Source organism: Lineus longissimus, chromosome 1 (assembly GCF_910592395.1).
Source record: "Lineus longissimus chromosome 1, tnLinLong1.2, whole genome shotgun sequence".
Classification (NCBI taxonomy): Eukaryota; Metazoa; Nemertea; class Pilidiophora; order Heteronemertea; family Lineidae; genus Lineus; species Lineus longissimus.
The window spans coordinates 16799964-16826043 of NC_088308.1; the positions used below are offsets into that span (position 1 = coordinate 16799964).

Consider the following 26080-nt stretch of genomic DNA (forward strand, 5'->3'; position numbering starts at 1 on the left):
TACCTGACAACGCCCAGGCTTTAGTTGCCGACTACCGGGGAGATTTTGCAGACCTCATCAGTGACGCTGATTTTGATGTCATCATGAACATGAATGAGACGTTCGTGTTGTTTGATATGGTGCCAAGATCAACAATGGAAGCGACTGGATCCCAGAATGTTGACATTAGATCATCCCAAGGCAACCCGAAACTTGGATGCACGGTGACTCTAGTAGTTACGACAGACGGACGAAAAGGACGAGCCGAGCTCAACTTCAGAGGCTTGACACCAGATGGTGACGTCATTCGGCAGCTTCAGGCGGATGCTCCAGACAATGTGCGAGTGAGTATTGGCATAGAATACAAGTCCGTGCTTGTAGTACAGGACATGTACCTGACGTCATCAGTGTTGTCATTGACGGTCATTCTAGTTAATGGTAGTATTTTAGGAAAATCAGAACTTCTATGACTAAAATTATTATAGGTTTGTCATGGATGGAACCAAAACATTGTGCGTGTCTGACTGTTCAGAAAAGTAATGTAAATGTTCATACTTGTTGTTTATTTTTCCAGGTAACTGGTAGTCCACAGGGTTGGGCCCGACACCAATCGCTAATCGAGTGGTTGCAGGCCCTGGTTGTGCCATTTGTAGCAGGGGCCACGTTCCTGTTACTTTTAGACAGGTATCCGGCGCATCGAAATCAGCAATTTCGTGATGCAATCACCGCAGAGAATGGGACAGACACTTTCATTCCAGGATGATGTACTTCGCTGCTGCAGCCCTTGGACTTGACCGTAAACAGGAGCTTCAAGTGTCACCTGAGGACCATTTTGAAAGTGTGGAAAATCGGCCACACTGATGATCAAGGACATTGTGAGCGGATCACCAGGCGGGATGTGGTCAGGATGATCAGCCTCGGCTGGGAAAGGGTCACACAACAGACGATTATGAACGGTTGGAGAGCCAGTAGCCTAGTTCCTGAGGACGATGACGAAGTCGGGGAGGGGGTAGAGATGGTAAATGATGAGCTTGAGCAGTTTGTTGAGGGGATTGAGTTTTCGGAAGGAGAAGAGGATGATGATGTTTTTGATGATGACGTGTAAATCCCGTTTGGATAATAAAATTGATTGGTAAATTGATAAGTAAATCTTTTCTTTAATTTATTCGTTAACAGCAAGACTTCTTTATTGGGACATTCTGCAGACCCATATAGGCCCTAGATTAGAAATTTCTGGTCAACGAACACATAGGCATAAAATGAGGACGCCAGGTGTATTGTATTCATTCATTCAGTACAGGACTACCCCATGTCAATGTTCATGTCTTTTATCCACTTACGTGGAAGGCATTGACATTGCCCACGAAAAGGGAGTCAATTATCAGCTGTGGCTGTTCTTTCTAATGTTCGCCGGCCACCAGTAAAATCGGCCTATTCATTTGGACTTATTTTTACGATTCAGCCGCGCTCGGTTAAGTGGGAGAAGACAGTATGTTACATGTATGTCACATGAATGATCACCAGATTCTTGAAGAACTAACTGTACGTAGGCTGTTCTTGGGTGAAACCTAAATCATTCTGAAAAATGAGAACGAACCATAGCTAGGCAAAAACCAGCCGAAAAGAACGATCACAGTTAGAGCAAGGATAGTCAAAAATGTCCCCTGGAAAAAGTGTCCGGTCCTTTCGTATTCTGACCGATTATGGCATATGATTGCATGTCTTTAGAGACCATTACCGTCATTGCACACCATGAGAATTGCTTGCGCTGTTCGACGAAGCCTCCAATCGGGCCAGACGTGACTGGACCCCCTGAGAGGATTATGTCACGACTGTAGAGAACCATTCAGAAAAATAAGTCTCTCGCAGACAAAAGCTCCCCTTACAATGACCGCGTAACCACAACAAAGAACAAACCCTTAATGTATACCCTACATGTACATACCATGCTTGCGTGTGTAGAGTGCATACAATTTTATGACTTCTGGTTGAAAAGAGGGTAGTCTTAAGAAAATACAACTGTGTGCATAATTGTTACGAAGGCAAACATCGCCGTTAGGGCTTGAATTGCCAGAGACTCCATTCCCAAAGGCTAACGGTCGATATGCGTACGAACAGCGAGGATCGACATCATGACTTCTATTTCTGACGGCAGCCGGAACATCATGAGCACTGATTGAAAGGACCGGACTTGAGTTGGAGTAAACATCGATGAAGTAAGCTTATTGATTGGTCGCTTGTGATGCCTCTCCATACGAGAGGGTGTGATAAATAGCAGAACACCCAGAGGGGGCAACCGGGGACACTCACACACACTCCGCGGCCGGATAGGATCCACACGCTGATTGAATCATTCTGCTCCTTCACGTATGTGCCACATCATCAGGAACCGTGCCAACCAGACACCATGCCAACAATGCCACTGCTAGCTGTGTCCTCGGATGATGAAAAGATGGATGACCACGCCAGACTTACAACCATATTGGACATTCCAGGTAAGTTGTCAGCTGAATTTTGAATACTTGTTGTCGGAACCTTCATTGGGGAGAGAGCTGAACGGTTTCGATAAAGACAAACCAGAGCCAAAACAAAACAAAAGCACACACTCGGAACACGTCAGAAGGATTGAAGATAAATTTTCATTGCCATAAGCCACTTTAACCCTTTCATCGGGCTTTTGTTCAATGTGAAACGCATGACTGGTCCATGCCAAAACAAATTTTGACAGAATATGGTTTATTGAAATAGATCCATGGTAGCCCCCCGATTTCGTAATACAGGTGTTGATCATGAGTTATCGACCGGTAATAGAAGTGGACAGTGTCCCTGTGAAAAAAGTGTCCGGCCCTATTAGCCTACGGATTATGGTATGGAGGACGTGATCGTCAACAGCTGATTTATGATTTTTGGTTTATGATTTTTTTATTATTGCGCCTGACATGTGATGTTACTTTTGAACAGAACTGGGTTTTCCTTCTCCACTGCACCATATTTGCCCATCAGACAGTCACCTAGACAATCATCAATCAGGAATAACTAACAACTTAAAGTTGCGTGACAGAGGCTTGGTTACGTCAGCCTCTGCTTTGTTGGTCTGGGCTGCAAATAGACACAACTTGTTGTCTTTCAAGTTCGCACGCCAGGGCAAAAATGATAACTAATAAGAAATTACCAAAACATATCACGAATATATTGGTATTGTTGAATAAAATATGCGAAGCAAATATTGTCATGCGTGCGACCATGGAGGTATTATTAAGATAATACCTCCATGGTGCGACTGTGTGCGGATAAATAAATGCTTGCTTTCACGACAAGCACTCTCGCCATCAATGCAAATGGTAGTTTGATCAAATACATGTATGTAATTAAGAAAACAAGCGACTGTGACTATCCACCTCAGGCGCATTAATATAACTGAATGTACTGATTGAAACAGTTCTTTTCACTCTGTACTACATGTATCATGTAGGAGCCAGTTTTCGCGGGTCTTATCACGAAGTGCAGATTTACTAGCTTCCAGCGATTCCATACACGCAAAAGCTTATTTATTACGAAATTTGAGATCAATAACGAAATATCTGGGGTGCTGCGTGGATGTTTTAAGCGTGAATTAATCTTGAAATCGCTCACTGAAAGATCGATGCAGACCAAAACAAATCCGAAGCGGCTCCCCCATTTTCGCGGGTATTGCGCATGCGCGACTGATTGTTGTGTTTCTGTGTCGTGTGCATGATCCTAGGTATTGACCCAGTGTTTTGAACGTAATAAGAGAATTGCTTGCCTGTTTAGGACGCATTTTGGGCGCTTTCTTTGCGGAACGAAATGAAAATCAAAAATCAGAAAATTTCTTCTCTGGAAACGAAGTGACGCGCGAGAAAACGGGAAAAAACGGGTTTTCGCGAAATTGGGGATGACTCGAAATTGGGGAGCAGCACCATACATGTACCTGTATTAACTGTAATATAAAATCAACTGTTTCATGAAGCACGGGGGAAGTAAGAAAAAATGTACATGTATTGATATGACCGGTGACGTTGATGGGATAGACCCTCTTTGACTGCATGGATACAATACATTTGATGATTTGTTGAGTGATCCTACCCTACATGCTTGTAGGCGGCCGTATGCCATCGATTGTCACAGCTTTAGAAAGGCCTGACAGTGACTGAGTGCGCCAAACAAATAGTTACAATGTACATTGTAACACGGACCTATACACACTCAAATCCCGAGGCGGTTCATTCGTCTATGAAGAGGAGGGATAAGGCCGGTCCACTGCAACCGGGGTGCATGGACATGGAGGTACAAGAGGTGTGAAATGTGTGTTGCTTGCACATGTAAGGTCTAAAGATACGTGATAGGCCTAATTGCGTCAGACCTTCTTTTACTGCTAATAAAAGTTTTTAACATTTTTCTCAATCAAGTACTTAAAATTATTTCTTATCTTCCAGGTAACAGTCCATCCATTCAACACCACACAATTCCACTAACTAAATCCCTTCGCAAGAAAGCCGCGAACGAAGACAATGACTTCGGTGGGTGCCGATTCCCCCGACCAAACAAGAAGTTCTTTATGCAAATGTTCATTTTCATCAGCTTGTTAAACCTTTTCGTCTTCATGTATGTGCAGCGGATATTGGTACAAGTCCATTTCACGATACCTTTGACGAGGAAAATAAACATTTTCGTAAATCGAGTTGTAAACAGAGTCGAACACAGTATCCCAGTTGTGTACACGGAAAGCGACACCTGGACTGCATCATTTCTAGTCCGGCACAAACCAAACATCCCGCATATCCTGCATCAAACATGGCGCGATCAGAGAATTCCTGTGAAGTTTGTCCCGTTTTTGTTAAGCTGGACGGAGACGCACCCAGATTGGGAATACTGGATGTGGAGCGATGAAGACAATGATAACTTCGTCAAGAAATGTTACCCTGATTTATATAAGCAGTACCTAGACTATGGACAAAAAATACATCGTGTTGATGTTGCGAGGTATCTAATGTTGCATCAGTTTGGTGGCGTTTACGCCGATATTGATACGAAGTCTTTACGAAATATGGACAACCTTACTCATATTCATAACTTTATCCTGCCGAAGGAGCCTCCAGAACATGCGGTTCTCATGTGGGAGAAGCCCAGCCTTGCTGGCAACGCTGTGCTTGCCTCACGCCCGGGCCATCCCTTTCTTGAATTTATCATAACAAAGCTCTCCGAGAATGCAAAACTTGGGACTGACTATGAAGTTACTGCGAAAACAGGTTCAGATATGCTCGATCGAATGATCCGGCTTTATTCGAAACAGAACTTTACTCGGACTGATCATTGGAACGCGACGGTCTACTTTGCAGACTCCACGTTTTTCCTACCCACTTTCGCAGATTACAGCGAACCAATCATTCGTGAGGTTTGCAACCAGCGCGTGACCATGAAAGAAATTCGCCATTATAGGGTATGTCAGCATTTGAAGAAGACACTTTTTGAGAATCGGGTCCCACCCGAGGCATACACGAATCATAGGTGGTTGCGATACTATTCCGTGATTAAGCAATCAGATGATTATATAACGAACTACAGCGATTTGAAGGAACGCGCAGCCATGAGTAGAAACGTCTCGAAAATCATTGATGAATTAAAGTTCGATGAAAAGACAAGACGTTGTCTGAGGAGCACTTTCTAGCCATTTTAAAATTTAATTTAAGCTTTAATTCTTTTATAGTTATTGTGGTGGTTACAAAGTTGATGTTTTCTCTGACGTTGTGATAGTGTACTTAGTCGGTGCTGCTGTTAGCAAAGAGTGACAATAAGTGTTCGTGAAATCTGCACTGTCCTAGTCCGTTTCAGGACAGAAATACTATCTTTGAGTTCAATATGTTTTAAGACTACATTAAAGTTTACTCTGTCCATATACTGTCTCATCGTCTTTCGCTGAAGCAACATCATATAATCCATTCGTAAATGTTTTGTCCGAATCATTTTGAGCCTTGGAGCCCGGAATACCGGTTGAATTTCTTCGAAGTTACTTTTTTTGATCTCATCTTCGTGACCGAATAGAGTTTTTTTTGGTCCAGTATTTCGCGCTCCACAGCCCAAAACGACGCCGACCAAATATTTACGAATGGAAAATGATCCACCCTGCGTGATCAGCATACAGCACTGCTTGGGGCACCCCTTCTGTCCCTCGGTTCCATGATATGTTATGATATCTTATCATCGTCATCGTCTTATCATGTGGTCTAGGATGCTGATACTACAAAATAGCAACCTGTGCATCCGGATCTACATGTATGTAGACGACTTCGATTACAAAACCTGTGAATCTGCCCAGTTGTTCGTCTGCTGAAGTACCACAAAAATCTCGATATGCTCGGATCAGTTGTTAGACAGTTGACTAGGGTACAGCACGCTCAGCGTTACCTTTTGCTGGGGCCCGTCTGTGTCAGAGCCACTATTTTTTGTCCCTGACGTAAGGATGGTGTACAAGTGATGATTTTAAGTTATAAATGCCAAAATCTGTCCGACAGGTTGTGATTGGTACATGTATCTGTCAAACCAAAGGGTTGGTGTCTGTCAATGGCAGACACCACCTCTTGTTATAGAGTATCCTCTTCAATTTCGGATGTCAACATGCGGCTAGGTTCGGAAGCTACTGAAAAGCCAAGAAAGTCACAATCAGCCCTCATATTGCTGCTATTACATTCATATTACCAATGGAAAAAACGTGAATGTTCGTTAATAAATGATGTTCAGTTAACATGTCGGTCGTGAATCCGTAACTGGAACCGACTGGAGTGGGATTTTATGGCTACTATTACCAATTTTCACCCATCGTCAAGGAAATATGCGGTAGAGTTTGGTATTAAGGAGTAAATGATATTATTGATATCCGTATAATCGTCGGACGAATCAGGTGACCTAGAAATGGACAAATAATTAGCTGTTTGAGAGTATTTAAGCCTATGTTTATTGCGCGACGACAGTCAATGCGGGACGATGAGACGTCGATTAGTGATTTGTTGTGTTTTGGTTGTGGTTGTGGTGAAGGCAAATCAATTCGATACTATATTACCATCTTATCTGAATCCGTGCCACTCAGGTAAGTCGTGCATTATTTTTATTGTTGGGCGTTGATTCACTAACGCCCTTCGGACGGAGTCAATGTGACAGATAACAAAGTTATCCAGAAGGACAAAACCCCTTACGATAGATTGCTGAGTAACGAAAAAATGGCTGTTGCAACCCTGATGATGACCAAACCTTAACAATACAGAGCCTTGCATTTGGGACTTACAATTCAAGGAATGTCTGTTATATTTAGAAAGCAGAGCAATACATGTATGCACCGCTTACGAGCTCGGCTGTCAACAGCATTTTGCCTTCATATCGACTAATGCATTGTTTGGTTCTGCAAAGCAGCATACTAGCACCTGTTGGCCAAGTGGTCGATGTAACAGAAGTGTCATCCCTCCGAGTCTCTCTATAAAGCCTCTATAAAGCCTGCTTGACAGAAGCAATATCTGTATACACTCTTATATGAAATAGTTAAAATAACTATTTAATAGCAATTATTATTACTCTGGTAGTTGCTATTGCACCGACTATGAAATAAGTTGCTTTTAACAATCAAAATAATTTTTAACCATTTTAGTGGTAGTTTTTCTACTTTTTTTAGTTGAATTAGTTTTTACTAATTTCACAGTGGTGCAATAGCAACTACCAAATTAGTTGTTTTTACCAATAAATTTTAAGAGTGTAAGAGCTTGGAATCCTATGGGCTTGTTGCTCAACTGGACGTTCGTGTTTTGTCTTTGTCTATAGCCCCGAGGCGTAGTTGAGTCCCTGTATTCGCCTGGCATGCCTGGGATGCTACCACCGGTGAGCCCTATATACCCTCAGTTTGACCCAAAGTTACAAGGATTATGATGATTGCTATTTACTGTTTACTCCTTCATTCTGCAAATATAGACACTAAAGCCAGTTATTGACAGTATTGGCCATGGTCAACTCGCTAATATCACGCATCATGTTCAGATGGTTGTCAAGTGTGTCTGCATTTCGGTCAGTCATCAGTGCCCCATTAAACAGAGAAACACCACCTAGGATGACAACATTATCAAATCGTCTTGTTATAAATGCAGATGCATATCTACTATAGAGTATGCATTATCCGGCTGTCTAAAGAACAGCGAACCCGTATTGATTAATTGAATATCCATGTTCAGGACTAGACTACAAGCTTGTCCATCGTTGCGCAACACAACTTCTGTTGTTGCAGTTTCCTCATATAAACGTGGTAATTTTCTGAGGTTCAGACAGCAAAATGAAAAGTTGTCAACTTTTGCTTTACCGTCATTCTTAACGGAGTTCTTCCCATGAACTATGGTGATGCTGATACTGCTGATCAGGCACGCCCAGTCCCTGAACATGGCTATTCAATGAATCAATGCGGGTTCGCTGTTCTTTAGAGAGCCGGATAATGCATACTCTACAGTATCTATCATCAGTGTTTATATATTGATACATCAACATGAAATTCATAACAGATGACATTTTCATGTGTCAACTGATTTATCATGTTATGTACTCCTGATCTCTTAATAATGGTTGCGATAAAAGGTCATTGACATGAGTTTCGGGAAATTGCAGGCAAATTGTGTTTATTTTGTTCTACTTTGTGTATCTTTTTTTCTAAACAAATACATAATCGTAAAGACACTATTGGTCAATTGTATTTATAGTACATGGAATGTTGGAAATAGAACACAGAGGTACATTTGTATAGGCCTACACATCATTAAAGTACGCCTGCAGACTAGCAATGAGTTTTTGATGGCACGACTGTTCAGAAGATGAGCACTTAAATTGGATAGTTATCATTGGAAAATTGGATCATATATCTTTTTAAATCGCAAAATCATGACTACGGCCAAAGGTCCAAGACCCACGCAAAATACTGGCGCAATTCTCAATGCGCCTTGTACAAGTACTGACAATTAAGGTTTTCGCCTGAACAAAATGGCCAAAAACGCACCAACACCTACGTATACACGTCGGCCCTGATACACTATTTAGTTCCTTTGATTTGATTTTAATCAACATATTTATATGTAAGTAGTCTTACCTTATCGTTAGAGATACATGTACCATTAGCCTGAACTAAGAATGCCGCTGAGGGTTCGTTTACTTTTGGCCGGCTAATATATAACTGAGATTTCATGGCCGGTGCGGCGGTAATCAATACTCCACGAGAAGGGTATGCCAGTGGTACTCAACTATACAACGTCGTTATGGCTGAAGAGACAAAGAACCTTTTTAAACTTAAGTAGAACATGCCCGTCATATGAATATCACTGTCAAACCGAAGTGAAAGCATTGGAATAGGAATAGATGTACCGTGCATTGCATCTCCTGTTACGTGTGTGTCTTTTATAACGACCACAAAACTCGGCCGCGAAAACATACACATGTATTATTTTGGAAAACTTGCGCTGATTGTGAGCGTTTTGCTCAATGTTTCAGCGGGCTACTCAGATGATGCTGCGTTACTACCTGACGAAGCACTGGATTTAAATCACGACCAGGAGGAGAAGGAGAAGAAAAAAGCGGGCAATGATGAGTCGAAGTAAGTCGTTGTTCTCAGCCCTGATTCATTGCCTTCAATAAACATATGCAAAAAGGGTATTTGAATAAAGAATAGGCCGGGTCTATTTGGCAAGCCGCTCGCCGAACCGGCATCTTTTTTTGTCCTGTTTGGAGAGCCGCTTGCCAAACAGCACTAAAAAGCCACCCTGTTCGGCCAGCCGGGCTTGCCAAACAGGTAAAAAATCTACCCTGTTTGGCGAGCTGGAGACTTTACTTTAATATAAATGAGTCCAGCTCTCCATTCAGGACAAGAAAACGTCGCTGTTTGGTAAGCCGGGCTTGCCAAGTAGTCACTTCCTAATATTAATGAGTTCGGCTCTCCATTCAGGACAAGAAAAAGTCGCTGTTTGGTAAGCCGGGCTTGCCAAATAGTCACTTCCTAAAGAATATTCAGGGCATTTTTAACTCCAATTAACTTACTACAGCTCCACGCCTGTGACATGCTTCTTTCTATTCCCTTACTACCAGTCTTTAGATATATGCGATATACCGTAAAATCATTGCTGAAAGGTCAGTGATCGGACCTGTGGTATGCATGCAATGACATCTTAGAAGTGAGTTCAAGGTACATTGTGCATTACTCAATAGATATTTGCGTGCGCCATCTTTTCAGGGCCAGGGAAAGGAGAGGAGCCGTGGCCGGTGTGTGGCGCCTTTGGGACCATGCCGTCATACCCTACGAGATTGACGCATCTTTTACTGGTACGCACAGGGTAGATTTTAAGCTACATTATGTAATAAGCAACTAAGGCGCAACAAAGTTTGATTGTAGTTCGTATAAGGTCATTGTAGAAAAAGGGAGTAGATTGCAGAAACCAACAGGCTACAGTGCTATGACCGAGTCTAAGAGTCATAATATATAAACAATATGTATTTTGTTTTTAGTTCTTCTGGTCTTGCCGCGGATTTGAAATGTTGAATAAAGGCTCACCGGAGGACTGATGATGAGGGTTGCAAAACCGTCTAATGAATATATATCGAAAGGCATTGCTTAGATCATGTGGATAGTTGTGGCCTTTGCCCCATCACCTGGACCCAACCGTGTCTCCTCTCATCGAAAAAACGGGTAGGCGCTCTACTAAACAGATATAATCCTAATTCAAATAATTCTGTCAGTAGTAAGTTGTGACTTTGTCATTGCTTCAGGTTATCAGCGGGCATTGTTCATGAATGCATTCCGCCAGTGGGAAGAGCGTACGTGCTTGTCCTTCGTCCCGAAAGAACCTGTTCATGATAACTGGATTATCATTACGAAAGGAGACTGTGGGTAATTATATCAGTTTATCGGTTACTCAGCTTGTTGTTGTGGAAAGAAACGATTTGGTACTAATCTCTTTCCTCACACCGTGGTCCTCGTGTGAAGCAGAAGATATGATGTTGTTTAAGAGTCAGATGCCACCTGTACAACGCGTATTAAACACACGTACAACTTTGAAATGTTTTCATCGCCGGCCCTTCCACTTTATGAAATCTATGAAAGTGTTTCATTTGCAAATGTAAACATCACTTCGGTTCATTGACAACTGCTTTTTTCCAGTTGCTCTTCTTTCGTCGGTAACAAGCGCCTCGGTGGTCAAGGTCTCTCAATTGGTCGCGGTTGCGACAAGTTTGGAATCATCCTGCACGAGCTGGGCCACACGATCGGGTACTGGCACGAGCAGAGCAGACCCGACAGGGACGAGTATGTGCTGGTCAAGTTGGACAATGTTGCAGCAGGTAGGGAGGCCAGGGATGGGTTTCCCGGGAGGTTCAAACAATACAGACTGTCTGATTGAAATTGAAAATGACGAAGTTTCTCTTTTAAAGTCTGTCCTAATTCCCCTCCACTTGCCACATAACAGTAGCTTCATTCACTTTTAGACACGTTTTAGGCAGTTTTTTCATTAAGGGAAAATTTAAACCTTGTTTTAGAATCAACAATCAAATATTTAGATGTTCCAAAAACGAAGTCATGATCCCAATTCTTACGCGAAGAAAGCTTAAATGTGACATCTGTTCACCTAACATGATAGGCCTGCAGATGCCAAAAGTTGTGGATAACATCTTTTTTTCATAGGTCGTGGATACAACTTCAACAGGCAACCTGAATATGAAATCGACTCCCGCGGAGAGCCGTATGACTTCAATAGCATCATGCACTACTCTTCCCATCAGTTCAGCAAAAACAGGGGAGCTCAAACCATCATTCCTCGACCCAGTGCCAAGATGTTTATCGGACAGAGGGTCGCTCTGAGTGACGGGGATGTCAGACAGACTAAAAAGATGTACAGGTGTCCAAGTAAGTGCCTTCCTCTAGCATACAATGAATTTGTTATCAGTGAGCAAATCTATGTCATATCATAAACTTAAAGGTAACGCTTTATAGCACGAACTGAAATTGGATGAGTATTTGATGAATCGCCCTTTCGTGGCTCTCATGACTCTTTTGTGTGTAGCACATCATCGTCGTCGTTCGCATCTTGGGCGCTTAAGCTCGGTGTTCAGTTGGTCTATGCTATTGGCTATCGTAAACCGCTGACGTTTGACTCCACAGTGGTTCATCTTGTCCCTGGTGAACATCTACTTACTAATCTGATTGCAATCTTATTTTTTTCCTGTAAACTTATGTCATCGAAAGACCACTAAATTCCACTGCACTTACATGTATGTTTTGACATCTTCCTATGTTTTACAGAATGTGGGGAAACTCTGCAAAATTCGAAAGGCAGGTTTACAACACCTATGAAGAAATACGCCGGTATGGTGTGCCAGTGGCGAATCCACGTTTCGCCCGGTGAGAAAGTGACCTTCAACATCACGTCTATGTTTATACCTAAATCCAGCAGCGCTAAATCTTCTGTCTGTGCCAAAGGCTACGTCGAAGTCAGAGATGGGTACTGGAAAAAGTCTCCTCTGATTGGTAAGTTATCCTTCTCACTTAGTTACTCAGCTTATTAGGGTTAGCCCAACTCATCCTGTGAACATCATCCTGTCGTTTCTTGGACCGTCTTCTTCACTGTCGTCTTGTGACAGGATGGTCATTAGTCTATGAAAAGAATCATTCATATATCTGAACGCGTGTCTCTCTTCATGTAGGTCGTTACTGTGGTTTCAAGATCCCGCCACCATTCACATCGACGGGGAATAGAGTGTGGATTGAATTCAAAATACTCACGGACATAGGTGCTGTTGACATGCAATATGACGGTAAGATGACAGATTTATCCTACATACTGGAGAAACCGTGAATTAAAAGCAGTTGTTGTATTTAAAAATCCTGCTTGCAAGGTGGTTCCTCGGCCAATACTCAGTAGCTCGCGTATCCCTCCCTCGTAGTCGGTGAAATTACGGTTACGAATTCGCTTCCGTTCATGAACAATGCGTTTTTCATATTGTTTCGTACTGCTTTGCAGGTAGTAAAGATGCTTAGTCGTAGAAAATGTAATGCTACAGTTGTAGAGTGTAGTAGCCTAATTTACAGTTATATTTTGTAAATCAGCATAATCAAATACCTATCTACATTTAGACAAACGAATCACTCAGCGACATTATTTCATCAATACTTTTAGTCAGATTTCGAAGCTTTGTCTCCATATTAAGCAACTTTTGTGGATTGGTTTGACATACATGATTCGCGTCTTTGAGTGTCGGTTGTTTTTTTCCCAGTTGTATGTGGCGGTGAACTCACAGCGGAAGAAGGTATGCTGACAAGTCCAAACTACCCAGGTTTTTACAAGTCGAACAAAGAGTGCTACTGGAGTATTACCCTTGACAAGGAGTGGAGAATACTCATTCGATTTGAAGTATTTGAGGTAAGACAATAGTGCTGCATACTGGTACTCCTGTCATGCAAGTTTTTGATAACATTTGAAACATAAAGGACAAAAACTGGAGGCTTGAGTAAAAACCAGATGTCATTGACGAGTCATACATTGAAGGACTGTCAGAAAAACCTGTCAGATCATGGCTGCATTTACATCGCGAGAGCAATAACGATACAGGAAAACCACGAATACGAGAAACAAACTGAGTGGAAAACCTGTGGATAACAAAAGGTGTTTGACGATGATGTACAGGCAATTTATTCAGTATTGGTATCGTGGTATCTCTTTTAATTAATATATTTCAGATCGAGTTGTCCGATAATTGCGAGTTTGACTATCTACTAATCAAAGATGGCTGTCGCCTCGACTCCCCAATCCTTGGTCGGTTCTGTGGAGGAACCATCCCCGATGATATCGTCTCGTCGAGCAACGAGATTTGTTTGTCATTTGCCTCCGATGATAGCGTCCACAAGCAGGGGTTCGTCTTTCATTACAACAAAGGTAGGAAGCTCTCCGAAGAGCTCTCTGAAGAGTTTGAACATTTTACCATTTCAAGCTGTCTCTTCAAAGGTTCCTAAAGAAAGACTGCCGATTCAGCCAGGGAAAAAGTATTTAAAAGCTCGTAAACTTCAAGAAGAATTTTAATGAATTTCTATGACTCGCCGCCAACAGTTTCATCATGAAATTTTGTGATTACCACGGATGTAGAGCATATGTTTGCTCTATATCCGTGTGATTACGTTACAAAAGTTTCAATTCAAATTTCTGTCATTGACCTCAGCATCCTTTTTCTCATGCAAACAATTGGAATGTTTCGCAGCAGTTACGTAAAGCTACGAACGACGAACTACCAAGTATGTGTAATGTTCTTCATCGACAATCTCTTTGGATAATTTCTCCGATCCCTAATACGCTTGTGGCCTAAATAAATCAGCAGGAGGCTTGATGTCACGACTGATAGTCCTTCGTAGTTTGTGTTTCGTCGTTCGTTGGGGTTGCAAAACCTGCCTAATACTATGTTTACATGTAGGTCTTCATTTAATTGCACTAACACTTAGATGGCATAATTCTGCTAAACTTCATTTTCTTCCAGTTGTGTGACGGGGTGAGCAGTATGACTTATACGGGGTGAGCAGTGTGACGTGGTGAGCAGTAGGACTTGTTATGATTCAGCAAACGGAACCAACCAGTCGATTGGATGACACTTACTGGAGCACCGGTGGCAGTTTTTTCCTCACGGATCCATACTTGAAATGACGAATGAGATTATAATTGTGTTTCCGGAATGGTGTCATATGAACATTATAAGCGTATCAGTTTGATTTTCAAAACAAAAACGAAAACATGTCAGCACCGTCACAAAGAGATGGGATGTTGCAAAGGATGGTGGTTGATCACTGCGATTGGTGCATGGCTAAGAGTACAAAAATGTATCTTGCCAATTTATAATTTGTCATTAACATATAGCTGTCAAAGGATATTTATATGAAGATCATTTTGTAATTTATATCAGAGTCATAATAGATTGTTGATGGTAGTTGTAGTGCTGTAAAATGTATGTGCACTGTATATTGAATAAAGTAGGGTATTCGGTCAAAATACCGGACACCTAGCCTGAAATGTATCCACAACTATTATTGATTTGTTCAACTTTTTCAGCTACATGTACATTAGGAGACTGATAAAACAACCACAATTTCGCATTGGCCTTTGAATTTGTCAACAAGAACAATTCGAGAAAACACTGCATTATTTCCTTCATGAACCCTGAGGACCTGTATTGTAGAAGGGATGGAGGAAGAAAATAGTTTCCGACAAATTGAATTCAATCGGTACACCAAGAAGAGTTTGCTTTTGCTTTTTTTGCTATTCATTACAGTTGACCCACGTAGACTCATTTGAACAAGAGTGATACACAGTGAGCCTCGGCAAGGCCCACAGCTTATGGCCCATCGACTGGGCCATCCTAGCGAAACCCTCAGTCTCAATCTGGTTCTTGTAAACAAAGGCTGGAAAGTTCAACCCATGCCTATGGAGAAGGGAATTCACTAGTAAAACGCATCCACCAACCCCATCTACTTCGACAATGTCGCCCTCATTTCTCAAACTATCCAGATGAAGTCTATCGGGTCGGGGCTGACCATATCCTTCGAGCAACAGAAAGTCTGATCTTGCCCGCACGGATTGCCATCGTCGTGATTCCTCACTCTCCCTCCAGGTGTTCAGATCATAGAGCGACTCCCACGTTTTACCATGAATAGCACACCGAGGAACGAGGATATCTTTTTTCGCCCACAGCATGTGCTCTATAAGATCATTCGGCACCCATTCGATGTCACTGTCCAACCAGAGTACCCAGTCTTCATCCTTGAGACCATGTGACAGCAAAACATTCCTAGCTAGCGCTATATGACGCCGTCTCTCATATTGCATCTCCATTGAATGCTTATAATTCGCATGATGACTCTCGGCAGTATTTGTTGTGAATCCGGAATTAACTTGCAGAGAATGAATGCCAACTCGTCTATAATCCCTCACCATCTCATTCAACATTGCATAGGTTATATTCACGGTGTTATCAATACTCTTCTCCTCCCCAAAAACAACCGATATTAAACTCTTCGGATAAGTTAATCCGTTCAACAAATGATTAAATGTGGGCAGATGCTTTTCTGAATTGTGCAGCAGCGATAGTATAAGGATCGTCGGACGGCCTTTCGTAGCCATGGCAACCTGTTCTTCATTCGCATGACCAGGACTGTTAAAATTAACCACCATTTTTCCTGATGAAGGAAATTTCGTCACAGTGGTATTTACGTTGTTTATTCTGACTCCCTGCCTTTTAAACTGTGACAAGCAATCGTCTCTTACCAGTGTCATCTCTATCCTTCCATTATTGTGTCGGTACCCTCTATCGGAGAGGCTAATCTTAGTTTTGTCTCCATTCAGCGTAGCTTGTTGTAACACCAATATGAATATCAAGACAAGGAAAGTCAACGAAAATATCAGAAATGAGCGTCTACGGATCAATCGCCGTAATTGGGAACACCTGTAAAATGGAGAGAAACGCATTACGGGTTTTGGTTTTTCATGATGGAAGAATCCGGGTAAGGAATCCAACATTCGACAAGAGAAAACATGATAAAAATCCATTAATGAGCTGACAGATTTACCTACTTCATCGTATTCACCAGATCCTCATTTGAATGTCAGCCGCCTTCACAAAACAAAAAAATCAGATTTAATTGTGTACTGAGCCCTATTAGGCCCACTGTTAAGTGTGCAAATACAAATACACTTATACCAGAAGGCCTATGCCTCACCCGGCTAAATTGCGTCAGAACCTTATATGGTGAGATTAGGTCGTGTCGAACTTACCAACTGTGCGCTAAAGAATTCACGATTCCTTCTGTGTACATCATTTTCTGAAGCAGTGTGGCTATTGCATTGGGAAGAGCTATCAGGCGACGTCGCTATTGCCGGTGTGGCGGGGATAGTAGTCCTAGGGCTGATAGTCCGTGTAACAATAGCCTGCATTGCTAAATGTTTTGGTTATGGTTAGCGGTACAATAGATCATGCTGCTTAATTGATCAAATACAATGCTACCGGACTATGACTCCAGGGGGACTATATCCGCTGTCACACCGGTCGAATGCAATAACTGGAAGGACGCAGATGGCCGACCAGGCGCCGCTTTTGGTGTCAGTTGTTCTTTCACTAAATTTCCTTTAAAAGTGAAAATGTTTTCATTCAGGCTTGCAGAGACTACCCGGGGACGTTTTCTCTAAATCTATACTTTGTGCTGATGATTTATAGGAAGAGGATATTTCCACAGCCTGCTGTGTATGCAACAGAACAATTATTGTTGCATACACTGCATGCTGTGTAAACAAGCAACTATAAAGCCCCGCCTCCGAGTTTATGATACCTGCTGTGAATCCTAGCAACATTGATTTTGTCTTGAATAGACAACATGCTGTATATACAATGCACAGGCACGCGCATTGTCTAGAGTACACAGTTGACTTCGCTGGCTGGAGAAAGGTTTCAAGAATCAAGGACAAAGTCAGCAAACAACAATTTAGCAGGTCTTTAAGCTCCAAATGTTGAATAGAGTAGCACAGGGTTTTTACTTCCTGACCAGTCTGAGAATGACACAAAGTCAAGACAAGAACAACAAAGTTTCAAATATAAATGTTCAAAATTCTATATATTTTCGTTTTCGTTTTCGTTTTCGTTTTTGAACTCACAAACTCACAGAGTATGGCAAGCTTACATGTACACAAACTGGAAGAGGAAACTCGCCTAAGATACAAACATAAAAGAATTATAAAACATGGCAAGAATAAATGCATTTGAATATTTTCATTAACCCTTCAACCGCACAGTCCTCAGTCTTCCGCCATTTTTTCTCCAGTTAAACGTCATTGATGACGCAGTTATGTTAATTCGCCTCTGCCGTGCATGCAACCAACTTGTTCCTGCATACACAGCAGTCTGCTGTGCACATAGCCACTTCAAATTTATTATTAAGCCCCCCTTTAGGAGGGGCTCTTAAGATACACGTGTGTGCGGGAGTATATAATGAATGATGAGAAATAAAGAGAGTAACTATTGTATATCCTACAAACAATTTTTTTTGGTTTTTTTCTGAATTAACTCCGTTTAGTTTACGATTTCTCCGCGATCTTCCGGTGGTGGTTGCTATCCCATTGGTTGAAATTAATGTAAATTAAATTTAAATTAATTTAAATCTTCATGGGAATTCGCTACATATGCCTAAGAAATTGGCCAATTATATTAATATTTTTATTAGAGAAATATCCGTCCTAAATAATGACAGAAAAGGGTGGTTTATTTCAATTTTGTGTCGACATGGTCGAGGTCACGTGACATAAACAAAACAATCGCACACACCCGTCCAAAAAAGGCACTTTAAGAAAAACAAATACGTTTTTCCAGCTTAAAACCACACTGACAACTAAGTTATATTGGTCTACTGCCCAAATCTGAAGTATCAAAATGAATCACAAACTAGAACTAGCTCTATTTAGCAAAAGTTGAGTGAAAAATTCGGGTGAGCGACATACTGCACCCTAGCGGCCAATAATTAAACTACTTTCAGCCGTCTGCTCCGGTCTCGTTAGGGAGTTTTTCCCAAATGTACGCGATGATGACGTGCCCCATCAACAGGACGTAACATCTATTTTAAAATGCGTTTCCAAAGTGAATGCATGAGGACAACCCATTTGTGTCGTATATCACTGGAAACGCCCGATTCCCGTGAATAAGGACAATCACAATGTATTACATTACCAAAACAAAAATGTGTCGGAAGGAACTATGGATGGTCCCAACATGGGGGTCTGGGGGGGGGGGGGGTTCCCTTCCATTGTACTGGGTAAAAACGTTACGCTATCGTAGGGGGTTCGGGGGTGCTCCTCCGACCTAAAGGCTCACCAAGTCCTTGACTTTACATATTAGTATGGATTAACTAAAAATCTGATTCGAGTGTAGCGCCCTGTCCTTCACGGCAAAACTGAGAACTACCTCACGCTTGCAGTCGTTGTGGTCGTCGGCCGCCGATACGGTTGAAACTACCACTGCTCAGCCAACTGTGCATGGGTGGGGGGGGGGGGGGCTGAATAAAGGTTTGCGAAGTGGACCACATGCTACGGTCACTTGTAAGTCTGTATGTTTTCGTAATTGCTACATTCTCTGTTTTTGAGAGGCCACTCAACGTTGATCTTCCAATCCACCTGCACATAAAGCAAGTTAACTGGTAACGTATGAGTGGCAGTTAAAGAAAAGATTAAATTAAGTGCAAAAGATCAGGTACGCCACCCAAGACTTAAAAACTAAGGTTTAGGAGGCCAGAGTCTTTATGACCAGGATGCGGTAGACTGCTTATTTAAACAGAGCAGTGTTTCTCAACAAATGAGTTATTATATCGGCAAAGTGATTAATGAATTTTAGGTATTTATACAGATAAGTCTTGACTAACATTATCTTTACCATACGTTAGTGTTGCGGGAATCGCATAGTCATTCGCCTCTCGCTTACTGGAGTTCTGATTCTCTTTCTGGCTAAAAGGCTTTGGATTGACATCAGGTAAGTTGTGACATGGATTCTACTTTTATCACCTTTGTTTTGACGGAGTCGAGATATAACTCATGGCGTGTATAAAGGCCTATCTCCACAAACCCTTTATGACGCGTTTTGAAGTTTTAGACATCATGTGGTTTCCGGAGGGCTTTCTTCAACAGTATCGTACAATGAATTAATGTTATGAATGAAAACAAAAGGAGCGTAATCGCAGAGTAAAACGTTTAAGGCGAGATACACCTTATAAATCCGGAAAGAGAACTTCGCACGAAGGGAATGTATCATGAATCTGTGACGGGTGATGTAGCCGATTTTGTCTTACTTGTATAACGCTTTTATTGTTTACTAGATCTTAGTGTTCACAATGCGAGCAATAGCGAAACAGTAAGCGTATCTCCTTCTGCAATCTTCATTGCGATAGTAGCGTTTTAATACTCAACGCCAACGTCACTGCCAACACTTGTCGAGCAACTGGGTCCTACCGGCTCTGACATGAAGAGTACAAGAAATGCATTTAGACCAGCCATTTTATAGCTTGGATCACTTGTTATGTTCATCGACTAGAGTGCGACATGATGCAATCTTACCCTGATACTAGCACACCATGACACGATCAACTACTTGCATGAGATGTTCTTGAAACGCCAAGGGTTTGTTAATGAAAGCGCAAATCCTTCCTCAGAATTTTTACCGGAGAGTTCAAAAACCGCCGGCCGTATTTCTATCGTGCACTTCTGGATATGCTTCTTTTAGACTTATCGCATACTAGGTAAATTTCCCACGTGAAGAAGAAAGAGTTTTTTACGAGGAAAACGAGTTGTCTAATGCTGACAGGAATCATTCTTACTTGAGTCATGCTGCATGATAAAATATTGTTGGATCTTATTTTTCTTTTTTTCTTTCACGGTTACCTGGCGTCTTGTTCTCATGCTTCAGATCAGAACAAGTTGCTTCCAATTCCCCGCTGATACTAACATACATGTAGTTGGTTAACCGGTGTACGAGAGTCTCTTTATATTGCATTCGCACATGTACATATGACATCGCGCCATGCCGATGATGTGTCGATCTCACCGACCACATTGACTCGTCATCGGTCACGTCGCCATCATGGGAGCAATGCGTCACGGGTTTTGGCCAACTTTATAATACGTATCAAAATTGGTCATTTCAGAGGCTGCTACGGCTATTAAAGTGCTATGAGCGCAACACAGAAAAATCACAACAATTTTAATCTAAAAACCTTCTCCTTCCCAATGGTATGCCTTGAATGATTGATTGATGCGACCATGGAAAAAGAGGAAAATGGGAAAGAAGAGTGGTAAATTTACCGTAACATTTTGTCAATAATTAAAAAGTATGGATCTCAGGTATAAAGGAAGGTGTTTCTCAACATGCCGTTCTTCTCTTCTGATGACTGAACCGTGACTTGCCTATCTTTAGGAAGGTTTCAGATAAACAGCAAGTTTGTTCAACTCTTATCGTCTCTGGGGAACTCCGTTACACCTCGAGATGCTCAGGTGTACATTCGCTAACCCTACATGATACTTTAGTTCAATGGTAGCGGGCGGGGTGCCTGTCTCTGTGCATTCTACCATGCGGCTATGAGGTAAGGAAATACAAAGTATCGCATGTGCCAAATATTCGACGGACCAATTCCAAGTAGGTTGGAGCACTTCTGTGGTGACCTGATGCCGATTTCCCGAAATTCAGAGTTTCTTATTCTACCATATGCAGCTTTCAACCCATCGTGTCGCATGTTTCGAATACATTTGATTTTGACTTACACCAGCCCACTTTCGCATGCTCAAGCTTCGCTTTTCCACTGCACCAGCTAATAGTGCACTGTAGTGCAACGTCACAGCCAAACGTATTTTTCATCGGCTGTGAAATTTCAAACTTTCCAACAACTGATCCCCGACAGATACGTCGTCTCTGCTCAGAGACTTAAAATTACTGGCAATATGATATGATGAATCAAACTAAACGCTACAGCTGGATTGATTCTAACACTGCTCTGCACCCAGAAATACGGAAGTCATCAGCAAGCTATACTTAGATTATAAGCGTGTTTTTTTCTGTTAGGAAAATAGCCGATTCACCATGCCGCAGACGGATGAATTGCTGTATATCTGACTGCATGCTAGAAAAATAATTCATTACTTATCATTTTCACCCCCGGATGAACGAAACTTCACATAATTATATATGGGCTTAGTACAAGCGGTTGTGATATGTTCTACTTTGATCTCCTTAGAAATGTGAAGCGAAACAAAACAACCCAAACAACATGGGCCGAAAAAACTAATAATCATGAAGAAGTCGCGAGTATTGAGAAAGGTGACGAGGAAAATTAGGACTGATGTTCGCTCCCTGGGCATGCGCTTCATGGCTAAAAAATGAGAGAAAAATATCATACCTTGTCTCGTTCTGATAAAAATGGAAAGTGTGTACTGAAATTATCTCTGAAGTTTCTCTCCGGCACATTCCATTTGCATTTTTATCTCAGTTGCTATTTCTTTGAGCCAGTGTTAGTGATTTGCACCCGAATGTACACTACATGGTCTTCTTCTCCGTATACATTGCCTATCTAGGCTTGGAGCTTCTGTTATCTCACTCAACATAGTTCTTTTGAGAAAGAGTATCTCATAGTGGGAATGGAAACCAGGTCGTACGAAAGCGCATTCAGCCTACGTACGCCCCCCCCCCCCTCGATGCGGGCTGCGGTGTTTGCCGCTGATACTAAAGCATTTACATGTATATAATTTTCATTCTTATTGTTGAATCTTCAATAGTGGTTTAACCTTTCATCTAGACTCCGTCATTTAAGAAATTTTTCCGGAATGCTTTACATCACTGCCCACATCAAACACGCAGATAATGAAGCCCAGTTGTATTCCTGGCCTTCCATTATAGGTAAATTACAATAAAGAAGACACTGACGGAAGAAACTGCATTCTCCTTAGAATAGCATCCACATGTACTTTGATAAGATCACTGACATGACTGAAATTGGTACAAATTTCTCCTATCAAAAGATCACCTACATCTTCGTCTACCTACATGCGTTTTGCGTGTAACTCGATGAAAGCTTTTCTAGGGATCGTTTTAATCTTATCACACAAGAATACTAAATATGCTTTCATGGCGGCCATCTTGCATTTCAAAATGGCTGGCAAAAATTAAAAAATCAACTGTATCTTTTAAAAGGAGGCAGACTGGTTATAGCAGATCGGATTGTATAGTACCCCCAAGTATATGGCACGGCTTAACCCGCCGGCCATGAGGGAATTTATGGCCCAGTGGTTGGCGCGTTGGCCCGAGAGTGGAACTTAAGCAACGTTGAGCGCGGTCAACCTTTGGATCGGTGACCGGCGCGTACAATACACGGATCAATCGGTCTTCACAGTGGAGTCGTCGCGTAGCCTATAAGAACGACATGAAGGAAAGCCCGGAAGGAAAGCTGCTATCACTAGTAACCGAATTTGAACTTCCACAGCCACTTCAAATAGCGTGAAGAGTGCATGTCTATGGAACTTGATTCCGCCAAACCTTGAAATTCATCTCAACCTTTAACAGTTACAACCCAAAGGTTTACCGCCGTAATTGACCATCGATAAGGAGGAGCTATTGAAGTGAAACCACCTGCTTCACTGTGTACCTGCTATGTTACTATGGCTTGCTTGCTAACCGGCCAATAAATTCCTCCTATAGGATCACGGAGAAAGAAAAATAAAGGTTCAGCTAAAATTATCATCGGTTATTTGCATGAGGAAATCTTCATTTTATTTTGTATCAGGCAATTGTTTTCAATTGGATAGTTGTAGATATTGTTGACGTAATTCATTATACAGTCAACACATCAAGAAATTATTGAAATCACGAATGAAGCTGAAATGAATGCCATTGCAAGTGCATTTCTTTCCCAACCTGAGTGGGGATCCCCCCCCCCCCCCACTGGTCATAGCACTGACCTTAGCCTACATCATTTATCAAGGTAATTTCCCTCCAAGCTTATGCGGAGATTCTCCCCACAGCACTACTAATCGTTCATGTAGTTTATCGCATTGTCTTGTATTTCCATTCTCCTGCAGTGCTACATGAAGATAGCCACCTAAAACCTGTGCCAATTGGAAATTAAAGAGAAGAACAATATGGAACGTACTCTAACATTTTTCCCACTGTTATCTAAACAATATCGAAGATGCTTAACCTTTCAAAGCCAGTCTCATGCGCGCTATGGCATCGGATAAGCGTTTAACGAGCACGAGTAGCATGTGGAAGTTGCAGAAAGGGTTTTTGCACAGATTTGTGTCTTATTTCCTGGATTGTATGAAAGTCACTTAAGGGTTATCCAGACGTTTTGGATAGAGTTGTGAAGTACCTTACTCTTGTCTCTTCGTCACTTACTTTCCCTCGCAAGAGGTATGTAGTACTAGTGTCATGACGAAAAGGGATTACCATATAACTACCGTTATTTTGTACTCAGATCTGGTCCTGTCCAGTACAGAGCCTCTGTTCTGCAATGTGCTCAACCTCAAATTGTATTCCGAATCCTATTTAGGTAGCAAAGACATAGGAATCCACCGTATTCGAGTGTTACTATATCTAATTATGCATCCTAGTCTTACTTCAGATCAAATTTTATTGGATTTCAGGAAGATTTGAAGATTTTTGTTAACTGAGTCACAGGTGGCAGCATAGAAGTCCACCCGGGAGGAAAAGGAGTTGGAATAGGCTGCCTTTAAAGCCTCAATAAATCACAGCTTAGTTACAAGACATCTCGAATGAGAAACATTCCCCATATCTTCTTAAGTACGTGAGAGCCAATCATCTACTGCCCCTCTACTTCCAGGTTCCTTCCATGATCGCAGCCAATTTCGGATGTCATTCTCGCTTCGGAGACTTAATGACTTTCGCTAACATTTCCATCCGTGAATGTTTCGTCTTTCGTCAAGTGCAATCCGTGGAAGGAATTCTGCCTGTAGGGAAAAGTTAGCAAAAGCTTTAGGTAGTGTACATACAAGATTCAACATATCAGGCTCAAGTGTTCCTACACACTTAGCAAGGTAGGTCTCTACTTTTAACTTCTTTTGATTTTCTTTATCGAGCTGCGCAAGATTCTTTTGAAAGGAACACGTATATTACCAGACAGTACATCGTTCTTGTACAACGTTATGAAAAAAGCCTGTCAGCCTCACAATTTATCTCTTTTGACTGAAAAAGTGAAAGCATGCATTTTGTATCTAACATTTCAGTAAGCCAGTGTCTGCAGCAGTTGGAGTGATTTTGTTATGATACCCATTCTGAGATCAGGCTTTTGATACTCCTACCTCGTATCCCAAAATATCGAGAGGCGGAGTACATTTAAAACCACTGGTTTTGTCAGGATGTATAATACCATTAAAACCTTTCTAAGAGGTCGATGATCAGGTATAGGTCTTGCATGCAAGAACGTGAGATATCTTTGAAAAGATTATTGATGTAATGTAGAATAAGCTACCCACTATTACAATAATTGTAATAGTGGGTAGCTTGTGTATTTAATTAAATGTATTTAATTATTAAATACATTTCTTCACATGGTTTTATGGACTTCATGTGTCCGATCGGTAGTGCGGCGAGGGTGTTTCAAGTTCAAGCACGTACCCGTTCAACTATACTCAAGTCCCGGAGAAAAGTAACGAGAATTGTTCCAGCTGATGATAATCTGGCTGCGTGATCTTTCAAACCATGTATCAGATAACCTGGTAGACGATATTTCATTTGTTTTTCTCAAAGTCAATCTTTTCTGCAATAACCTTTTCTAATATTTTACATTCGGGTGAATTTATGCACTTGTGTTCGTCATGGCAGACTGGTGTGAGTTATTGAAGTCAGGTGAAGCAGGGGAACAGCAGGTAGACTGTGATTTCTAATCTCAACCGTATCTCGAACCTAGAAGTAGTTCGAAAATCAATGCAAGTGGAGGCCCTAACCACATACTACATGTAGCTGCATGATAGTCCTCCTCCCTTCCTCAAAACGAAAAGTTGTTTTCATACAGTTGGTCAAAGTTCTGATGCATATGGCTGCAACCAGCATACACAAGCTGTGACTGCTTACAAACTGTGTCCCAAGTACATGTACTTGTGAGAGGTGCTCACCTTATTTAAAAATCGTTCGGTTACGTTAGTACTCTGGATGGAAAGAAAAAATGCAATCTGGTTCCGGAACCAGATCCAAATAACTTCTATTGTTTGTAAACAGTAGTAATTCATCTTTTATTTTGGGGGTGATTGTTGGATAAACATACACGCCACTTGCTTAGTGACCAATCCACCTTGAAAGATAAAAGATAAGCACTGTATCGCTTTGTTGTTGTTGAGAAAATAGCAAGAAAGTGGAGATGCTTATACCTGGGGTTGCTCGCTCACTGGATTTTTTCTTGAACTGCCGATATCATGATCAGTTCGGGGTATTTGTCTGGATTTTTTCACGACTTCGCACGGTCATAAAAAACGTGTTTTTCATGCAGATGTTGGTCCATGCGTACACTGATGCA

The 26080-nt window shown here is 41.7% G+C and overlaps 4 protein-coding genes across 5 annotated transcripts in view; 3 read left to right on the plus strand and 1 right to left on the minus strand.

Moving 5' to 3' along the window:
* The first annotated feature begins 76 nt into the window (after positions 1-76).
* On the plus strand, positions 77-1106 carry LOC135490956 (uncharacterized). The gene is made up of 2 exons (XM_064776586.1): positions 77-323; positions 554-1106. Exons 1-2 carry the CDS (start codon positions 84-86, stop codon positions 740-742), a joined length of 429 nt encoding a protein of 142 aa, XP_064632656.1. The 5' UTR covers positions 77-83; the 3' UTR covers positions 743-1106.
* A 5852-nt stretch (positions 1107-6958) lies between these two features.
* Positions 6959-15052, plus strand: LOC135491030 (bone morphogenetic protein 1-like). Its single transcript, XM_064776697.1, has 11 exons — positions 6959-7081; positions 9505-9607; positions 10241-10329; positions 10774-10894; positions 11165-11343; positions 11684-11905; positions 12302-12526; positions 12703-12813; positions 13273-13418; positions 13736-13931; positions 14524-15052. The coding sequence occupies exons 1-11, from the start codon at positions 6979-6981 to the stop codon at positions 14529-14531; spliced, it is 1503 nt and encodes a 500-aa protein (XP_064632767.1). The 5' UTR covers positions 6959-6978; the 3' UTR covers positions 14532-15052.
* A 244-nt stretch (positions 15053-15296) lies between these two features.
* LOC135485609 (uncharacterized) lies at positions 15297-16208 on the minus strand. The gene has a single exon (XM_064767866.1). The coding sequence runs from the start codon at positions 16206-16208 to the stop codon at positions 15297-15299; it is 912 nt and encodes a 303-aa protein (XP_064623936.1).
* A 3267-nt stretch (positions 16209-19475) lies between these two features.
* Positions 19476-26080, plus strand: part of LOC135488997 (uncharacterized) — a 37144-nt gene continuing 30539 nt past the window's right edge. Inside the window, exons 1-2 of one of the 2 annotated variants that reach the window (XM_064774070.1) lie at positions 19476-19542; positions 24392-24605. The gene's annotated coding sequence lies outside the window, so the exon portion shown is untranslated. Of the gene's footprint in view, positions 19543-21089; positions 21146-24391; positions 24606-26080 lie in introns of those variants that run through there. The other variant, XM_064774064.1, reaches the window with a different exon arrangement.

Bases quoted from the DNA above. Each gene is read 5' to 3' on its own strand.
- LOC135490956 (XM_064776586.1), top strand. From the start codon at position 84: ATGAACATGAATGAGACGTTCGTGTTGTTTGATATGGTGCCAAGATCA. The intron at 324-553 runs GTGAGTATTGGC...TTATTTTTCCAG, and splicing joins ATGCTCCAGACAATGTGCGA to GTAACTGGTAGTCCACAGGG.
- LOC135491030 (XM_064776697.1), top strand. From the start codon at position 6,979: ATGAGACGTCGATTAGTGATTTGTTGTGTTTTGGTTGTGGTTGTGGTG. The intron at 10,330-10,773 runs GTACGCACAGGG...TCATTGCTTCAG, and splicing joins GATTGACGCATCTTTTACTG to GTTATCAGCGGGCATTGTTC. The intron at 10,895-11,164 runs GTAATTATATCA...GCTTTTTTCCAG, and splicing joins ATTACGAAAGGAGACTGTGG to TTGCTCTTCTTTCGTCGGTA.
- LOC135485609 (XM_064767866.1), bottom strand. From the start codon at position 16,208: ATGGTGGTTAATTTTAACAGTCCTGGTCATGCGAATGAAGAACAGGTT.